At 48.2% G+C, this 18,388-nt stretch overlaps 1 protein-coding gene across 1 annotated transcript in view; it reads right to left on the bottom strand.

Annotated features, from left to right (window-relative positions):
• LOC144488167 (RNA-binding protein Musashi homolog 1-like) overlaps nucleotides 1-18,388 on the bottom strand; it is a 55,638-nt gene that overhangs the window by 11,037 nt on the left and 26,213 nt on the right. The window contains exon 3 of the mRNA XM_078206192.1: nucleotides 869-951. Within this exon, the coding sequence (XP_078062318.1) occupies nucleotides 869-951 (83 nt within the window). The remainder of the gene's footprint in view (nucleotides 1-868; nucleotides 952-18,388) is intronic.

Here is an 18,388-nt window from a genome sequence, read left to right as displayed (position 1 = left end):
TGGGAAACACGGAGTAGGTTAATGGGCAGCAACCAAGGAAAAGATTCTCTCAAATACAACATTTCATGTCAAGAATATCCTCTGGTTTACCTCAGAACCCATTCAACAAATGGAGGTGAATAAGTTAGACAGCCCCTATTCCCCCCTCAGACCCAGTCACCCCCCATCTCCCCCCCCCCACACTGACCCACCCCCCCCAACACCGACCCAGCCCTCCCCCCCACATTGACCCCCCCCACACCGACCCACCCCCCCCCACACTGACCCAGCCCCCCCCCCACACTGACCCAGCCCTCCCCCCCCCACACCGACCCAGCCCTTCCCCCCCACATTGACCCAGCCCTCCCCCCCCCACACCGACCCAGCCCTCCCCCCCCCCCAAACTGACCCAGCCCCCCCCCACACTGACCCAGCCACCCCCCCCACACTGACCCAGCCACCCCCCCCACACTGACCCAGCCACCCCCCCCACACTGACCCAGCCACCCCCCCCACACTGACCCAGCCACCCCCCCCACACTGACCCAGCCACCCCCCCCACACTGACCCAGCCACCCCCCCCACACTGACCCAGCCACCCCCCCCACACTGACCCAGCCACCCCCCCCACACTGACCCAGCCACCCCCCCCACACTGACCCAGCCCTCCCTCCCCCCCCCCACACTGACCCAGCCACCCCCCCCACACTGACCCAGCCCTCCCTCCCCCCCCCACACTGACCCAGCCCCCCCCCCACCCCGCCCCCCCCCTCCCCTCCCCGCGCCCCCCTCCCCTCCCCCCCCCTCCCCTCCCCCCCCTCCCCTCCCCGCGCCCCCCTCCCCTCCCCCCCCCTCCCCGCGCCCCCCTCCCCTCCCCCCACACACTCACCATTTTGTTGTTGATTTCGTGGAAGTGAATTTCGCAAACCTTCTCCACAATATCTTCACTCTCAAATGTCACAAACCCAAACCCTAAAAACAGAATCAGAGACAAAGGAGGGTTTTAGAAACAGTGCCCCCTCCCCTCGGTCGCCTGCCGGCCAGAGGGAACAGGAATTGGAAAACTACCGTTTACAAAAATAACACATTAAAATGGCACCAAGGGTCCCACATCACAACTCTCAGAATCCTTGTCCAGCTGATGAGTTTGTCCATGCGGCCACGTTGACGCCAGCTGTCAGCAGATGTTTTAAATACTGGGATAGGAAGGTGCAAGCAAGGTTGAAGTCACAGTTCCAGCTGAGTTAATGGGAGTTCAGGGGCCCAGTCTTCTTTTTCCTCAAGCATACAAGACGAAAGGATGATCTACTAGAGGTGTTTTACATTAAAGTATTCTGTAGGGAACCATTTCCTCTGCTGGAGAGGCCGGGACAAGGGGTCAGAACCTTAAATTTTGTTCGGCCTTCCAAGGGTTTTTTAAAAATTATTTCATGGGATGTGGGCGTCGCTGACTGGGCCAGCATTTATTGTCCATTCCTAATTGCCCTTGAACAGAGTGGCTCGTTCTGCCATTTTAGAGGGCAGTTAAGAGTCAACCACACTGCTGTGGGTCTGGGGTCACATGTAAGCCAGATCAGGTAAGGATGGCAGATTTCCTTCCCCATCAGCGAACCCCAGGTGGGCTTTTACAGCCATCAATGATAGTTTCATGGCCACCATTACATCTTTAGATTCCAGATTTTATTTGTAAAATTTAAATTCCCTTTGCTGCCACGGTGGGATTCCCCAGAGCATTAGCCTGGGTCTCCGTCCGGTGACATTTGCACTGTACCCATCCCCCAAGGGGTGATGTGAAGCAGCAGGTCTTCAAGTGTAAGTAAAATTTTCAATTCCCTTCCCTCAGATAACTGGTCAATTAAAAATTCAAAGTAGTGACTGATAGGTGATTACAAAGGCATTATAGATGGAGATAATATACACATCAGCCCTGATCTAATTGGAAGTGCAGGAACCAGCCTGAGGGGTTGAATGGCTTACTCCTATGTTCGCACTGCAGGTACTGAAATTCCAACCGGCCTTAGGGGTCCCACACTAGGAAGAGAAAACAACTAGGGCAATAAATAGAAGATCATCACTAATTAATCCACTAGGAAATTCAGTCGCAATGCCTTTGCCTAGTGAGCGGTTTGAATGTGAAACTTGTTCCCACATGGGGTGATTGAAATGATTAGCATGAATTCATTTAAGAGGAAGCTAGGAAGTACATGAGGGAAGGAAGGAATGGGGCGGCACGGTGGCACAATGAGCTGTGAGGCAGCAGTGCTAACCAGGGACCTGGGTTGAATTTCTGGCTCGGGTCACTGTCTGTGTGGAGTTTGCACATTCTCCCCGTGTCTGCGTGGGTTTCCTCCGGGTGCTCCGGTTTCCTCTCTCACTCCAAAGATGTACGGATTAGGTTGATTGGCCATGACAAATTGACCCTAGTGTCAGGGGGATTAGTGGGGCAAATATGTAGGGTTACGGGAATAGGGACTGGGTGGGATTGTGGTCAGTGCAGACTCGATGGGTTGAATGGCCTCCTTCTGCACTGTAGGGATTCTGTGATTATACAAATAAAACTCGCCATGGCTGGTGAACAACTGGACACAACTAACCAAGGCCCCTGACAATTGGCTCCAGACACCAGTTTTGGAGGAGTTCAGGGGCAGAGATGGCCAGAGGGGTGGTTAGCAGCCGAATCCCTGCAGCCTTACTGATAGCTGGCCATGGGGAAGGAGAGCTACGAGTGTGATGCATATTACAGGAACCGAGGGAAATAGGCCGTGTGTGAAGGTGTGCGTCATTCTGCAAACCCTGCACTGGGCAGCAGGGGGCTCTCAGTGACTGTACTGGCTGATCCCAGTGCCCTAGGCCCTCACTCAGGAGTTCAGCACAGAGAGAGAAATCTAAACATTTCCCCCTCAGCTCAGCCGATGTTAGCGAAAATATAAAACATTAGTAAGGGAGGAAGGTTTGAATTTTGTGCTGCAGGGTCAGTGTTGGGGAATAAGAACACTTTCTTGATTTGTTGTTGATTTCTCGTTACTGATCCCTTTCCAACAAGGAACCCACTTGTTTACTGCAGATACTGGACGAGGAAAGGTTTGGGTTTAACGGTGATGCCGCGACAGCTGAATAGTGTGTTAACAGCGACTGCGTATGCTCACACACGAAAAGTTTAAGTTTATTTATTAGTGTCACAAGTAGGCTTACATTAACACTGCAATGAAGTTACTGTGAAAATCCCCTAGTCGCCACACTCTGGTGCCTGTTTGGGTACACTGAGGGAGAATTTAGCATGGCCAATGCACCTAACCAGCACGTCTTTCGACTGTGGGAGGAAACCCACGCAGACACGGGGAGAATGTGCAGATTCTGCACAGACAGTGACCCAAGCCGGGTTCCTGGCGAACCTGGGTCCCAGGCACTGTGAGGCAGCAGTGCTAACCACTGTGCAGCCCTGGACCATTTGCTCAACATACTGGTGCTAAATCATCACATGTGGGACTGTAAACCCAGCAAGGGACAACAAGCAGAGGAAACCAACCATTCCATCAAGTGCAAGTGATCCTGACAATAGGTTAAAAGCTAAGGCCTGGTGGCGTGTTTGGAGGCCAGAAACAGATCCCTCAGTCTTGCAGTGTACTCGGTGCTTTCCGAAAGCCCCCCCAAGAGCAAAAGACTCCAAGGGAGAATTAGCAGGAATGGGACGGTCAGTTGCCATCTTGGCCACTCCAAGCCCCTACAGGGAACCCACTGCTCACACACATCTACTTCAACCCAGCCTTTATCAGGTCTCCAGTCGGACTTTAAACCCAGGGTAGCTGCAGCATGGTGGTAAATGCTACTCAACTACCTATTGGGCTGGGCAAATACCCTGTAAACACAAACTCAAATCCCATCAGGGCAGCTGTGGAAGTTTAAATTCAATTCATTAATAAATCTGGAATGAAATGCTGGTCTCGGAAATAATGATTATGAAATTACTGGATTGCGAAATCTTTTCTGGTTCACCAGTATCTTCCAAGGGAGGGAAATGTGCCATCCATCCCCGGTCTGGCCTCCATGTGACTATGGGCGGCGCACAGTGGCTAGCACTGGGTAAGTTGCTCTTTGGCAGAGTTGGTGTAGACTTGATGGGCCAAATGGCCTCCTTCTGCACTGCAGGGATTCTATGGTCTCCAAACACACACTGCTGAACCGCCCTCCGAAATGGCCTGGCCATTATAACTAACCTCGACAGAAATAGCATGGTGTGTAGGGGGGGGGGGGGGGTGTGCCGTGGCTCAAGGCATCCATCAATATATTCCCGAGGAGAATTAGAGATGGGCTTTAAATGCTGGCCTTGCGGCAACACTCACATCCCATGAATGAATAGAGAAGATCTCCTGGGGTAACATGTTCGCAAACCCTCAGCAGATACTCGGCGAGGGATTAATGTGAGTTTCCTAATGTTTGCCTTGAGGAGGAAAGGCTGCATCTTGAAAGCTGTGTGTAAAGTGTTGATGGCGATGTTCAGACACAGGCGACGGACAGTCTCTGCTGTCGGGCTGTAATTGGAATCGCGCTCTCACACCTGCTCAATCTCTGCCATTAATAATTCATCCACAACTCTGTTCACATGAATAATACAAAGTGTTGCAGGTTCGACCCCATTGTCCGAATCATTCCCCTCACATTAAACAATGACCAGCTTTATTTTTCCTGCACCAAATGCGTGCCACCACACAGGAATCATACGGAGTTATGCAAGGCCGCTGGCCTCGCGCTCCTATAACGGCGTTTACTCCTGGTAAACAGGCAGTGTGGTGGCACAGTGGTTAGCACTGCTGCCTCTCAGCGCCAGGGACCCGGGTTCGATTCCTGCCTGTGTGGAGTTTGCACGTTCTCCCCGTGCCTGGGTTTCCTCCCACACTCCAAAGATGTGCGAGTTAGGTTGATTGGCCATGCTAAATTGACTCAAGTGTTAGGGGGATTATCAGGGTAAATACGTGGGGTTACAGGAATAGGGCCTGGATGGGATTGTGGTCAGTGCAGTCTTGATGGGCTGAATGGCCTCCTTCTGCTCTGTAGGGATTCTATGAATTGGTACTATCACCATCATGGCGACACAAGAGCACAGGGAGTTTTTGAAAGCCCATGTACCAAAGGACAACGATGTTTTGGAGATACGGGACCTCAGGAAGAATAGCCGGGTCTTGGAGGGGCTGCAGGGCAGGTTTACCAGATGATACTGGAGCTAATGGAGTTAAATGACAAGAATGCATTGGGAAGACTAGATTTGCATACCCCGTACATGTAGAGCAACGGGAGCAAAATGGAATGGCAGTACAGGCTCGAGGGGCTGAATGGCCTGCTCCCTTCCTCTACGTTGCAGGAACGTCTCTGGCAGTCAGCGAGGGTGCCGTGGAACTGCTCTCACTGGCTGTTCTGTCGGCCCATCCGCACAATGCACATGTCAGCAGTGGATTACTGCCTCTAATTCTCACCTCTGCCAACACTAATCCGATAATTGTTCATTTAAATGGGTCACTTTAACATCTCATTATCCACTAAGTGCCAGAGCCCAGGCACCGGGAACCTCACTGAAAACCTTTAAACCATCCTGAAACTGCCCCTCTCTGAATGGCGGTTACACTGCACAAACCGCAGGTACACCAGGCACAGTCTGCAAACACCAACGTATATTTGCCAGGTTTTACTTGTGCCGGTTGTTTTTGGCACATTTACTTTCCCTTTGTTTCTGATCTTCAGAAGGTGGTTTTATTTTTAATTCATTCACAGGAAGTGGGCCGTCACTAACAAGGCTGACATTTATTGTCCGTCCTTTGTTGCTCCTAGGGTGTGCGTTTTGGGCGTTTGTTTATCAGTGGTTTGATGCATCTGCTTGGCCCATTTAAGCCACTTCAGAGGGCAGTCAAAGAGTCAACCACAATGGTGTGGGACCAGAGTCACATACAGAACTAGGTGAGGACAGCAGGTTTCCATTTGTATCAGATATCAGCTCGGTAGCTGGGCTTTAATGACAATCTCATTGTTTCAAGGTCACCTTAACTGACACCAGCTCTTCATTATTTGCAGTTAGTTGAGACAGAGAACAGCACACATCGATTTTGTTTGGGAGCAGGGGGGAGAGAATTGGTGTCCACCCACAATTCACCTCTCCGATTTGGGGGAGGGACAGGGTAAAGAGTACACACATGCAGAACATCAGGTGAGCAGAGAATTAGGTCAAACCACTTGTTGACACCAACTTGTCTTGAGAAAAAAATTGAGCTAACTGGGCAAATTGTGTTTAGCTAACTCTTTTGGGGTTTTTTTTTTCACAAAGTAACAGAGAGTTGATGATGGTAATGTAATGGACACGGACTTCCAAAAGGTATTGGATAAAGTGCCACATAAAAGGCTTGTCAGCAAAGTCCGTGGAATAAAAGAAACAGTAGCAACATTGATGCAAACTTGGCTGAGTGACACGAAACAGAGAGTAGCAATGGACATGTTTTTCAAACCGGAGGAAGGTTTATAGGAGGCTCCCCAGGGGTCAGTTTTCAGCTTCTCCTGATCTATACTAACGACCCAAGCCTGGGTATAAAAAGGGAAAAACTTTAAATTCACAGATGACACAAAATTTGGAAACGTGTGAACTGTGAGGAGGATAATGATAAATTCCAAGAGGACATAGGCAGGCTGGTAGGAAGGAGCAGACAAATGGTCGATTAAATTTAATTGATATAAATATGGAGCGATTCATTCTGGTAGGTAGAACAAAGAACAGCGATGTAAAATAAACAGTACAAGATGCAGCAGCACAGGGACCTGGGTGTAAATGAATACACATCATTGAATGTGGCAGGACAGGTTGAGAGCATAGTGAATAAAAGGAATGGGATCCTGAAATTTATAGATAGAGACAGAAGATACAAGAGCAAGGAAATCTGTGCTAAACATTCCTGGGAATGTGAGCATTTATTGCCCATCCCTCAATTACCCTCAAGGAGGTGTTGGTGAGCTGCCTTCTTGAACCGTTGTAGTCCATGTGGTGTAGGTACACCCACGGGATTTTGATCCAGCGAGAGTGAAAGTACAGCGCGATATAGTTCCAAGTCAGGATGCTGAGTGACTTGGAGGGGAACTTGCAGATGGTGGTGTTCCCATGTATCTGCTGCCCATGTCCTTCTAGATGGTAGTAGTTGCGCATTTGGAAGGTGCCGTCTAAGGAGCCTCAGTGAGTTCTAGAGTAATGTGTTCAGTTCCATGCATCACACTAGGGAGGAGGAGCAGGTGGCATCAGAGAAGGTGCAGAAAAGATTAATGAGAATGGTTCCATAAATAAGGAACTTCTGGTACTTGGATAGATTGGAAGTGCTGGGGCAATTCGGCTTGGAGGAGAGAAGATTAAGAGATAGAGGCGTTCAAACTCAAAGAACAAAGAAAGTACAGCACAGGAACAGGCCCTTCTGCCCTCCAAGCCTGCACCGATAAACTCATTGGAGACCAGGGCAGAATAGATAGAGAAATTGTTCTATAGGAAAAGGATCAAGAATCAGAGGCCACCCATTTAAGGTGCCTGGCATAAGAAGCATTGTCGACATGAGGAGGAACTTTTTACGCAGCGAGTGGTTAGGATTGTGTGTGCAGGAGGCAAGTTCGATAGTGGCTGTCAAAAGAGAATTGAACAATCAGCAGAAGAGAAATACATTGTAGGACTATAGAGAAAAGGTTGGCGGAGTGGGACGAGCCCCGGTTCCTCTTACAGACAGCCAGAATGGACATAATGGGACAAATTACCTCCTGCTTTGCTGTAGCCATTCTATGGTTCCATGCAAAGTGGGTTTGGGACTAAATGGAATCGCTCTCTCAAAGACCTGGCACAGGTATGGCAGGAAAGGCCATTTGATTGAGGTACCAGGTGGCACCTGTAAATTGTCATCAGCTTCTGATCACGAGGAGGCAAATCTGTAAGTGTCACATTTCAAACTATGGAAATACATAATCAATAACCAGACAGAAAATCCAAATACCTGCCTTGACAAGAGTCCCAGGCAGCACAGCTCTGCAGTAATGTGGGGGGGACAGGACTAAGCTCACAGCTTAGTTACACCCCACATCCTGCTGCACCACACGAGACAAAACAAAGTGACCGACTGATTATTTTTTGGTATAACAATCTACTCACGACACACCAAGTTTTTTTTTAGTTTAGTAGGCTTACATTAACACTGTAAAGAAGGTACTGTGAAAATTCCCTAGTCGCCACACTCCAGCACCTGTTCAGGTACACTGAGGGAGAATTTAGCATGGCCAATGCCCCTAACCAATACATCTTTCAGACTGTGGGAGGAAACCGGAGCACCCGGAGGAAACCCACGCAGACACGGGGAGAATGTGCAAACTCTGCACAGGCAGGGCACACAGCACACAGAGATGGCGAAAGGTTGGGTGACTAGGCATCCCAGTTTTGCCAGGACAGTCCGTGTTTTCCACTAAAGATCCCGGTGCCCTAACAGGTTTCTCAAAAATAAACATCCTGGTTTTCAGCTTTTCCCAAATCACCTCCCCTTCTAATCTGTCCCCCGCTTTGCACTTACTGTTGGCAGAACGCCCAAAAAAACCCTCTCATGCTGCACCGCATTCTAGGAATCAGAATTCTGTAACCCGCTGTCCACTAAGTATCACTTTCGGGACACTCCTGTATGCACAGGTATCCTTCTCACAGATATCCAGAGTCAGGAGTCAAAGAGTCGTACAACGCAGAAAAGGCCCTTCGGCCCAACGATAACTACCACTAAAGGTGGGCTAATTCCATTTTCCAGCACTTGTCCCATACCCTTGAATGTTACGATGTTTCAAGTGCTCATCCAAATACGTTTTAAAGGTAGTAATGTTTCCAGCCTCCACTATCTTCCCAAACAGTGCATTCCAGATTCTCACCACCCTCTGAGTGAAAATTGTTTTTATCAAATCCCCTACTCTTTAACCTAAAACTATGCTCCCCTCGTGAATCACCAAGGAGAACAGCTGCATCCTATTCACCCTGCGAATACCCCTCATAATCTTACACACCTCAATCATGTCCCCCCTCAGCCTTCTCTGCTCTAGAGAAAACAATCCAAGCCTATCCAGTCTCTCCTTGCAGCTCCAATGCTTCATCCCAGGCGACAACCTGGTGAACCTCCTCTGTACCCTCTCTAGTGCTATCACATCAGGGCAATCAGCCTCTGGCTTGGATCGACAGAGTGTCCGTCATCCACAAGCTGCCTTTGATGAGGTAGTCAGATCAGTGAACCATCAATCAGCCTCCCATCCATTGACATCCCCGGAAATTCTCTCTTCCACCTTCTTCCTTCGGGAAAAAGATACAAGAGTCTGAGGTCACGTACCAACTGACTCAAGGACAGCTTCTTCCCTGCTGCCATCAGACTTTTGAATGGACTTAACCTTGCATTAAGTTGATCTTTCTCTACCCCCTAGCTATGACTGTAACACTACATTCTGCACTCTCTCCTTTCCTTCTCTATGAACGGTATGTTTTTGTCTGTATAGCGCGCCGGATACAATACTTTTCACTGTATATTAATACATGTGACAATAATAAATCAAATCAATCAGTGCTGAGCCAAATGACAGGCGAGTTTGATTGAGCTGTGGCATGTCTGACCAAACTTCTTACTGAAAAACTGCGTTTTGCTGCCCGTGGCTCTGGGTGCAGCACTATCTCCCACACGCGAGATACATTCACTCGTTTAAAATCCAGCTTCTGGCTGCAAACATCTAATGGTCAGAACCCAACGTGCAAATGAAAATAATAAACAACCTTTTCAATGGGAGATTGCTCTGAGCAATCTCCCATTGAAATCTCTAAGCGGCATGGTGGCACAGTGGTTAGCACTGCTGCCTCCCAGCACCAGGGACCCAGGTTCGATTCCTAGCTTAGGTGACTGTTCTCCCCATGTCTGCGTGGGTTTCCTCCGGGTGCTCCAGTTTCCTCCCACAGTCCAAAGATGTGCGGGTTAGGTGGATTGGCCATGTTAAACTGCCCCTTAGTGTCAGGGGACTAGCTAGGGTAAATGCATGGGGTGATGGAGATAAGGTCTGGGTGGGATTATGGTTGGTGCAGACTCGATGGGCCGAATGGCCTCCTTCTGCACTGTAGGATTCTATGATTCATCATGCATTGTAAAGTTAGAGTGGAATCGAGGATTCTAGCTGGGATGTGTCCGTGCTTTCTAACTCCTGTCTTCAATCATTGGGTGTCTTCAGATGGGTTGCCAACTCTGCATATTTCAGGAGATGTCATCTTATGACCTCCTACCCTTCAGCTTCCCCTCCCCCAGGCTCCTGCCATTGGTTGCCCAACATATCAATTATCACCCCCTTTCTAAGGCTTGTCCAGTCACCATGTCAAAGGGCAAAAGGAGAGGGGAGGAGAAAGAGGGGCAAAAGGAAGCAGGAGAAGAGGCAAGAGGAGGAGGCGATGCAAGGAAAGAGGGAGGGGAGGAGATGGGAGTGGGAAATCTTGCCAGGCAGGCACCTGGTTTAAGGCACTATTTACCCTCTAATGTCCTGTCAATGGCCATTCCCAATCTGAGAGTCTTGGTATGGACTATTAGCAGCATCGTCAACCAGCATCTTCAACAGGAGAAGACATTACAGCTAGGGCCTGAACCCTCTGACACAGTGAGAATCACTAGGCAGGTAGTAGCAGCTGGCACACTGGCTAATGTTCCTCCCCAGCCTTGGGATGAGCTGGCCCTGCTGATCTGATCTAACTTCTGAAAATAGAACCCTTCCTGATGGGAGACTGGTCACCACCCAAGATGGTGCCAGCTTGGCCCACGTGGAGCATTCTCAATGCTGTATCAGAAACCTTGAGGGTTCAAATAGTGATAGTGACTTACCCATATAACCTAGACGGACACCTCAGTTCAGATAGCTGTTAGGTTTTCCCCAATGATCAAGTCAACATCGCAACCTCCTCCAATAGAAGCAGCAATAGATGAACTGGTCATTTATTGTTTGTGGGATCTTGCTTTGCATGTTAAGGCTCTCCAACACCAGGAATTGCATTCAAAAGTAGCCTATTAGCTGTAAACCACTTGGGTCTGCAGAGTCTTCCTAACTTCACAAAAATCTGGCCTTTGGTGAGAGGCACTATTTAATTTAAATGCAAGTTTGCTCTTACATTCTTACCCAGTGACAGAGCGAGATTACTGAGAGAACTTTCTTGATCCACAATTTTGTGTCAACGTTCCATCAGAAGCCCTTTTTCTTTCAATTAGAAAGCATTTTCTTTAACATCTTCTATTGTTACAGAAAAATACTTGGCTTTTTAGCAATCTGTGTCTCCGTCTCTTTCTACTTGTAGGTTTGAGAGTCTGTCCTGCCGTATTAACCTGATAATTGCAAAGTCCAGCCTGTACAAGAAAGCCTGGCCTGCTTGCCTGCTGTTAATATATTGTAATGACAGACAGCTCCGGTCAGGTTACCATGGCTACGTGCCTCATTCCTAAATTACAGCGACAGATGTGGCGATGCTGGTTGGAGCTGTAATCTGCGTATTCAGGGGCGAGGGTTGAGTCGTTAGGAGGTCAGGGGTCAAAGAGGCCAGACTTCAAACATTGGGTGTCCACAAACTGGTCAATTAACAGAGATTCTTTTGTTAAGAAGTTACGTTGGGTTCTTTTGAAAAAAAAGAGAAAAATGATCTTTTAATGTGAAAACTGGTCACTCTTCTTAGGAGTCTGAGATCCACGATGCAGCAACCGAACATCGACACCTCAAAGCATGGACAGGGTTGCACTTAAGATCGTTCCTTAATGACTGAGTGGCTGCTAGGCGACCGCAGGGAGCACTTTTCACAACAACCATTGTGTGGGGACTGGAGTCACCTGTAGGCCAAGCCAGGTTGGAGTTTCTCTGGAGGACCGCGGCAAATCAGTCAGGCCCCTATTACACGATACTAATCAGGAGCAGGAGTGGCCACTCTGCCCCGCCATTCGATAGGATTGATAGGATTATGGGCTAATCTGATTGTAACCTCAACTTCATATTCCTGCCTACCCCCAATAACCTTTCACCACCTTACTTATCAAGAATCTTGACTCTGTCTACACTTCCCACTGCCATGGAAAAGCAGCCAGCATAATCAAGGAACCCACTCACCCCGGACATTCTCTCTTCCACCTTCTTCCGTCAGGAAAAAGATACAACACGTACCAACCGATTCAAGAACAGCCTCTTCCCTGCTGCCATCAGACTTTTGAATGGACCTACCTTATATTAAATCGATCTTTCTCTATACCCTCGCTATGACTGTAACACTACATCCTGCACCCTTTCATTTCCTTCTCCGCTATGTACTCTATGAACAGTATGCTTTGTCTGTATAGCACAAGAAACAACACTTTTCACTGTATCCCAATACACGTGACAATAATAAATCAATATTCAGGGACTCTGCCTCTACCTTTTGAAGGAGCGAATTCCAAAGACACGGACGACCCTCTGAGGATACGGTTATTTTGGTGCCTTTCTGCATCCCAATGGCTAAATTCCAAGAGTCAGGACCATTTCACATTGGATCTGTAGATTGATTGTTGCTCCACGCCCCCAACTCTACATCCTCCTCCACTCTCAAACATGCCAGGATGATTACCAGGCACCTATTGCCCTTTGGTGATTTCACTCAGTGACCTTTGCTTCTGGGAGATCTTGCAGTGAAAACAGGGGCATCTATCTCTGAGCCCGAGTCCATTCTCATCCAATATCCACACACATTCACTGTCCAGCTGGAAAACTAACTGCAGAGCAGCCAGGAGCCGAATCCTTGGCTGGTTCCCATTCACCCTCTAGCTCAAGGGGATGGAGCCAAATGCAGACATCTGGCTAATTGAGACTCCAGATGTGGCTTGCTGCAATATTTGAAGAGTAAATAAAGGATCTTTGGACATGTGACTTCCATGTCCAGATTTGCATGGCGCATGCATCAGAACTTTAACCTTTTAGCTAGTTTTAGCTAAAATGGCAAAACAAAAAGCAGCAGTTCTTAACTGATGTACGTGATACATACAAAAAGCATTTACCTTCATTGTATGCAGTACTTTCCACTAAAATTAATGCATGTGGCTAGACTGGTGTCACCATGGACACACCAATCGTTAGCTAGTCATTGTAAGAAGTCTCACAACGCCAGGTTAAAGTCCATTAGGTCTATTTGGAATCATGAGCTTTCAGAGCGCTGCTCCTTCATCAGGCGAGTAGCACCTCTCACCTGATGAAGGAGCAGCGCTCCAAAAGCTCGTGATTCCAAATAAACCTGTTGGACTTTTAACCTGGTGTTGTGAGACTTCTTACTGTGCCCACCCCAGTCCAACGCCGGCATCTCCACGTCATAGCTTGTAATTGCCATTGGACAAGAATGGGCTAGTTAGACTGATGGTTTCCCCTTGCCCACAATTGTTAATATGCAATTTTTAAGGACTCCCCACCTCCCAGTATGGCCACCCCACTCCATACACACATGCACCCACACACACAGTAAACCTCCGTACCAAACTCCATCTCCAAAGCTGACTGTCCACCATCCATCCACCAGCCAGCAACACTGCGTAGCAGCTGTCATTCACCCACAAATTAAACTCTAATACACTTAGTTACATCGATTTTTAAGAGCACAGAAACAGGCCATTCAGCCCAACTGGTCGAAACCATTGTTTAAGGCCCACAACAGCCTTCTCCCACCCTAATTAGGCACCTTGCCAGGAGGTAGTTACAACCTACTTTTATTTTCAAAAGCCAAAATACACTGTTTGGCCCCCACACCCTCCCCCAATCCTTTGACCTCAGGATCACAGGTCATGTGGAGAGACCCCTGAGGGAGGACCATGGTCGAATTTCCAAACTAGATTCCTCGAAAAGGAATGCTGTCACTAACGTGAGCACCGGACATTTTAAAAACAGAGAAGAATCCCCTAGCCGTGTTGTTGTGTGTGTAGAGAGTAAGCCACTCCCCACCCCCCCCCAGACCCAGTACAAAGGGTCTGGTGTCAGCAAGTCTGTGCTGGGCTTTACTCGACCCGGATTTACTCTGAAGCCACTGGCTGTCACAAGCAATTCATCAGCCTCCGCAGACGAAGGGGCTTATGCTTTTAGAGCCAATTGCCTGTCTCTCTAATTAGAGAGACCAGCTTTTGTAGCCTTGGCAGCTTACAGAGACCCAGTTAATGCAGATATCCCAACCAGCAGCATCGAGACCCTCCACGAGCAGCTGGAACCACAGCGTGTTACCTGCATCGGAGGCAGTGAGGGCAAGATTTAAAATTCACACTTGGGGGAGAGGGGGGAGGGGTTGCTTTTACTTGAATGAACCAATAAACTTGCCTTGTGGACCCTCAAGTTTAGAAGGACGATGGGTGATCTAATCGAGATGCTCAAAGTGATCAAAGGATTCTGGTGGAAACCGGGGTGGGGGGGACCACAATTTGAAAACTTAGAGCCAGGCCACTCAGCGGGGAAAATTAAAAAGCACTTTTCCACCCCACACACAGAGGATGGTGGGAATGTGGAATGCCCCCAAGACGCTGTGGGTTCCGGGAGTCAATTAGAGCCTGGAAGACTGAGATTATTGATGTTTGGTTAGGTAAAGCTTTCAGGGGATGCAGAGGAATAGCAGTTTAGAAACTGAAAAGTTGGGGGTAAATTACTTGCTGTCAGTTTTGGCCAAATCCAAACACACAAATTTGCCCCCATCTCAAAGTGATTGGCGGTGGGGGTGGGAGGTGGTGGTGCAGGGACGGTGCATGAAGTCCACTGGGCCGTGGCTGTAGAGATATCTGCCAATGGTATTTGATCTATTGCTAACTTATATTTATACACATTTCAGGGGCCACTGAGCACTTGTCTGGGGAGCAATGGAGGCACTCACTGCAGATGCTAAGTGCTCTCTCCAAATACTTCCCCTTCCATTGTATTGTTAAGCCGGACAGCACTGCTCCCCCCTCAGTTGATCCTCCCTCTCTCACCACCCCCAGACCACACGGCATTCTCTCTGCCCCCTCAGTCTCGCCCCCAACCCCCCTCACTCCTTACTGTGCTCTATTCTCCCCCCTCAGTCCTTACGGCACTCTTTGCCCGGACCCTCAGTCCGTGTGGCACTCTCTCCCCCACAGTCCTTACTGTGTACTCTCTACATTGCTTGTCTTTCAGTCATTCTGTCGGAATCTCTGATCTGCTTTACCGTCCCTCATTGGCTTGTCCTTCAGTAATATTACACCTGTATCACAAACAGCCCCGAGGCCAGCAACTGAAACAGCATAAAGTATTGCTAAAATAGTATTAAGAGGCTAGGCTGTGCAAGTAGAGAGAGAACGGGGATGGGGAGGGGAGAGGGGGGACACCGAAGAAAGATGGATGACAGGAAAGGGGAAGAGATCACAATGTTGGGAACCAGAAAATCAGAGACTGTTCCTGTGTGAACGTGAGCAAGTGAAAAGGGAAAAGGAGAATGAACCAGGGCAGGGAAGTGCTGAGAGATTGGGTTGGGTTAAGATTTACAAGATACAAATAAACCCGCAGAACCTCAGAGGCACAGAGCTGTAATACAGGCCAACTCGAGTCATTGAGTATCAGTAGCAGCAAAGGATTACATTAATACTGGGATCAAGGCTGCTGAAACCTGGGCTGAATACTGAAAACAATCAGTGAGCAGGTTAGGGGCTCACATGACAGCATTCAGTTGGGGCTTTTATCTCAGGCTTCTCTCAGAATCCGACGCTTCACCCTGACAATCTGCTCTTTGTTTGGACCCTGTAATCCATCCAGCTGTTTAGAAATCTATTTTTTCTTTCCCTTTCACTCGCAGACATCATGTCCCATCCAGTTGTTCCCAGCTCCCCCTCAGAAATGACATTTAGTTCTGCCAGGAAGCAATTTAGTCTCTTTCTCCAACCTCTTCACAGAACATTTCCACTGGCTCCAAAACACTAAGTAGGTACCGACCACAAGTTATTTACTCATAGGTGATTCAGTAGGTAGTACTTTCACTTCCAAGTCAAAAGGTTGTGCGTTCAAGTCCCACTCCAGGGATTTAAGCACCTAATCCTAGAATCACTACAGTGCAGAAGGAGGCCGTTCCACCCATCAAGTCTGTACCAACTCTCCAGGCCCACTCCCTCCCTCACCCAATTCCTGTAACACCAGGCATTTACCCCACTAATCCACCTAACTTACACATCTTGGGACGCTAAGGGGTAATTCACCTAACCTACACATATTTGGACTGCGGGAGGTAACCGGAGCACCTGGAGGAAACCCATGCAGACATGAGGGGAACGTGCAAACTCCACACGGAGGGCCAGAATCGATCCCGGTCCCTGGCGCTGAGAGGCAACAGTGCTAACCACTGTGCCACCCTGGCTGACACTTTGATGCAGAGCTGAGAGAGTGCAGCACTGCTGTATGTCCACCTGAGAAGTTTAACATCTCATCTGAAAGACTGTAGATACCTCCAAGTTTCCAAGTGACTATTGGGGAGGGAGCAGGGGCAAATCTTCGCATCCTGGCCAATATGCACCTTTCAACCTACGTTACCAGAAAGACATTGTCTGGGCATCATCACATTGTTGTTTGTAGCCGTGTGTGCATAAAATTAGTTTCCAACATAACAAGATACAAGAGCACAAGAGCAAGGATCAGGAGTAGGCCATTTGACCCCCTCGAGCCTGCTCAACCATTCACTAAGATGATGGCTGTTCTGCTAATGGCCTGAACACCTACTCTCCTGTCTGCCCGCATAACCCTGGATCCTATGTAGATCAAAAATCTGTCTAATTCAGCTTTGAATAAATTTAATGACCTATCCTCCACTAGAGCAAAGATTAACGGCCCCAGGAAGAGATTTCTCCCCATCTCTGGCTTAAATGGGAGATCTATTACTTTGAAACGCTGTCCCCAGTTCTAGATTCCCTGAAAACAGGAAACATCCTCTTAACAGCTATCCTGTTACCCCAAGAATCTTTTAGGTTTTGATAAGACCACCTCTCATTCTTATAAACTCCAATGAGTATTGGCCCAACCTGCTCAGCCTTTCATCTTAAGACAAACCCCTCAGCCAGGAATCAACCTAGTGAACCTTCTCTGAACTGCTTCCAATGATCACTCGGAGTCATAGAGGTTTACAGCATGGAAACAGGCCCTTAGGCCCAACTTGTCCAGGCCGCCCTTTTTCTTTAAAAACCACTAAGCTAGTCCCAATTGCCCGCGTTTGGCCCATATCCCTCGATACCCATCTTACCCATGTAACCACCTAAATGCTTTTTAAAAGACAAAATCGTACCCACCTCTGGCAGCTTGTTCCAGACACTCACCACCCACTGTGTGAAAGAATTGCCCCTCTGGACCCTTTTGTACCTCTCCCCTCTCACCTTAAACCTATGCCCACTAGTTTTAGACTCCTTTGGGAAAAGATATTGACTATCTAGCTGATCTATGCCACTCATTATTTTATAGACCTCTATAAGGTCACCCCTCAGCCTTCTACGCTCGAGAGAAAAAAGTCCCAGTCTATCCAGCCTCTCCTTATAACTCAAACCATCAAGTCCCGGTAGCATACTAGTAAATCTTTCCTGCACTTTCTAGTTTAATAATATCCTTAAGCAAGGAGACCAAAACTGTACATAATACTCCAAGTGTGGTCACACTGAGGCATGGTACAACTGTAGCAATACTTTCCTACTTGTATTTTCCATTCCCCTTGCAATAGTGGCCAACATTTTACTTACCTTGGTAATCACTTGCTGTACCTGCGTGTTACTTTTTTGTGATTCATGTATAAGGTCACCGGGACCCCTCTGTACCACAGCATTCTATAGACTCTACTATTTAAATATATTGCTGTTCTTTTCTTCCTCCCAAGGTGTATAACCTCACAATTTCCCACATTATGTTCCATCTGCCAAATTTTTCATTCACTTGCTTAATCTATCTTGCAGACTCTTCACAACTTGGCTACATTTCTAATTGGCTGTCAAGTGCTTCAGGATGCCTGCAGTTATGAAAACCCTTTGTAGAAATGCAAGTTTTTTTTTCTTTTTTCTCCACTGCAACCCTCCACTTTGACCCATGTGCTTCTTTCCGAGTCTTACTCCCACTAACTTATTGCAGGGGACATTATTGGGTCAATGGGAAATCCACCTTCACCAGGCAGCTGGGGGAGGTGAAGCAAATACATAACGTTGCTTCAAGTTTGCTTGGTCAGTGAGCGGATCCTCCTGATTGGCCCCAAGTACTTCAGCAAAAGATCAGTGGAAAAGCCTCAACACCCATCCATCCAAAGTTTCAGCCCATCCTCTGGCGGCTGATCAAAGAAAGACACAAGGGCGGCACGGTGGCACAGTGGGTTAACAGTACTGCCTCACAGCACCCAGGGACCCAG

This window comes from Mustelus asterias, unplaced genomic scaffold (assembly GCF_964213995.1).
Source record: "Mustelus asterias unplaced genomic scaffold, sMusAst1.hap1.1 HAP1_SCAFFOLD_1349, whole genome shotgun sequence".
Taxonomy (NCBI): Eukaryota; Metazoa; Chordata; class Chondrichthyes; order Carcharhiniformes; family Triakidae; genus Mustelus; species Mustelus asterias.
Note: the sequence above shows the minus strand (reverse complement) of the source record. Positions and strands in the feature narration are given on the sequence as shown.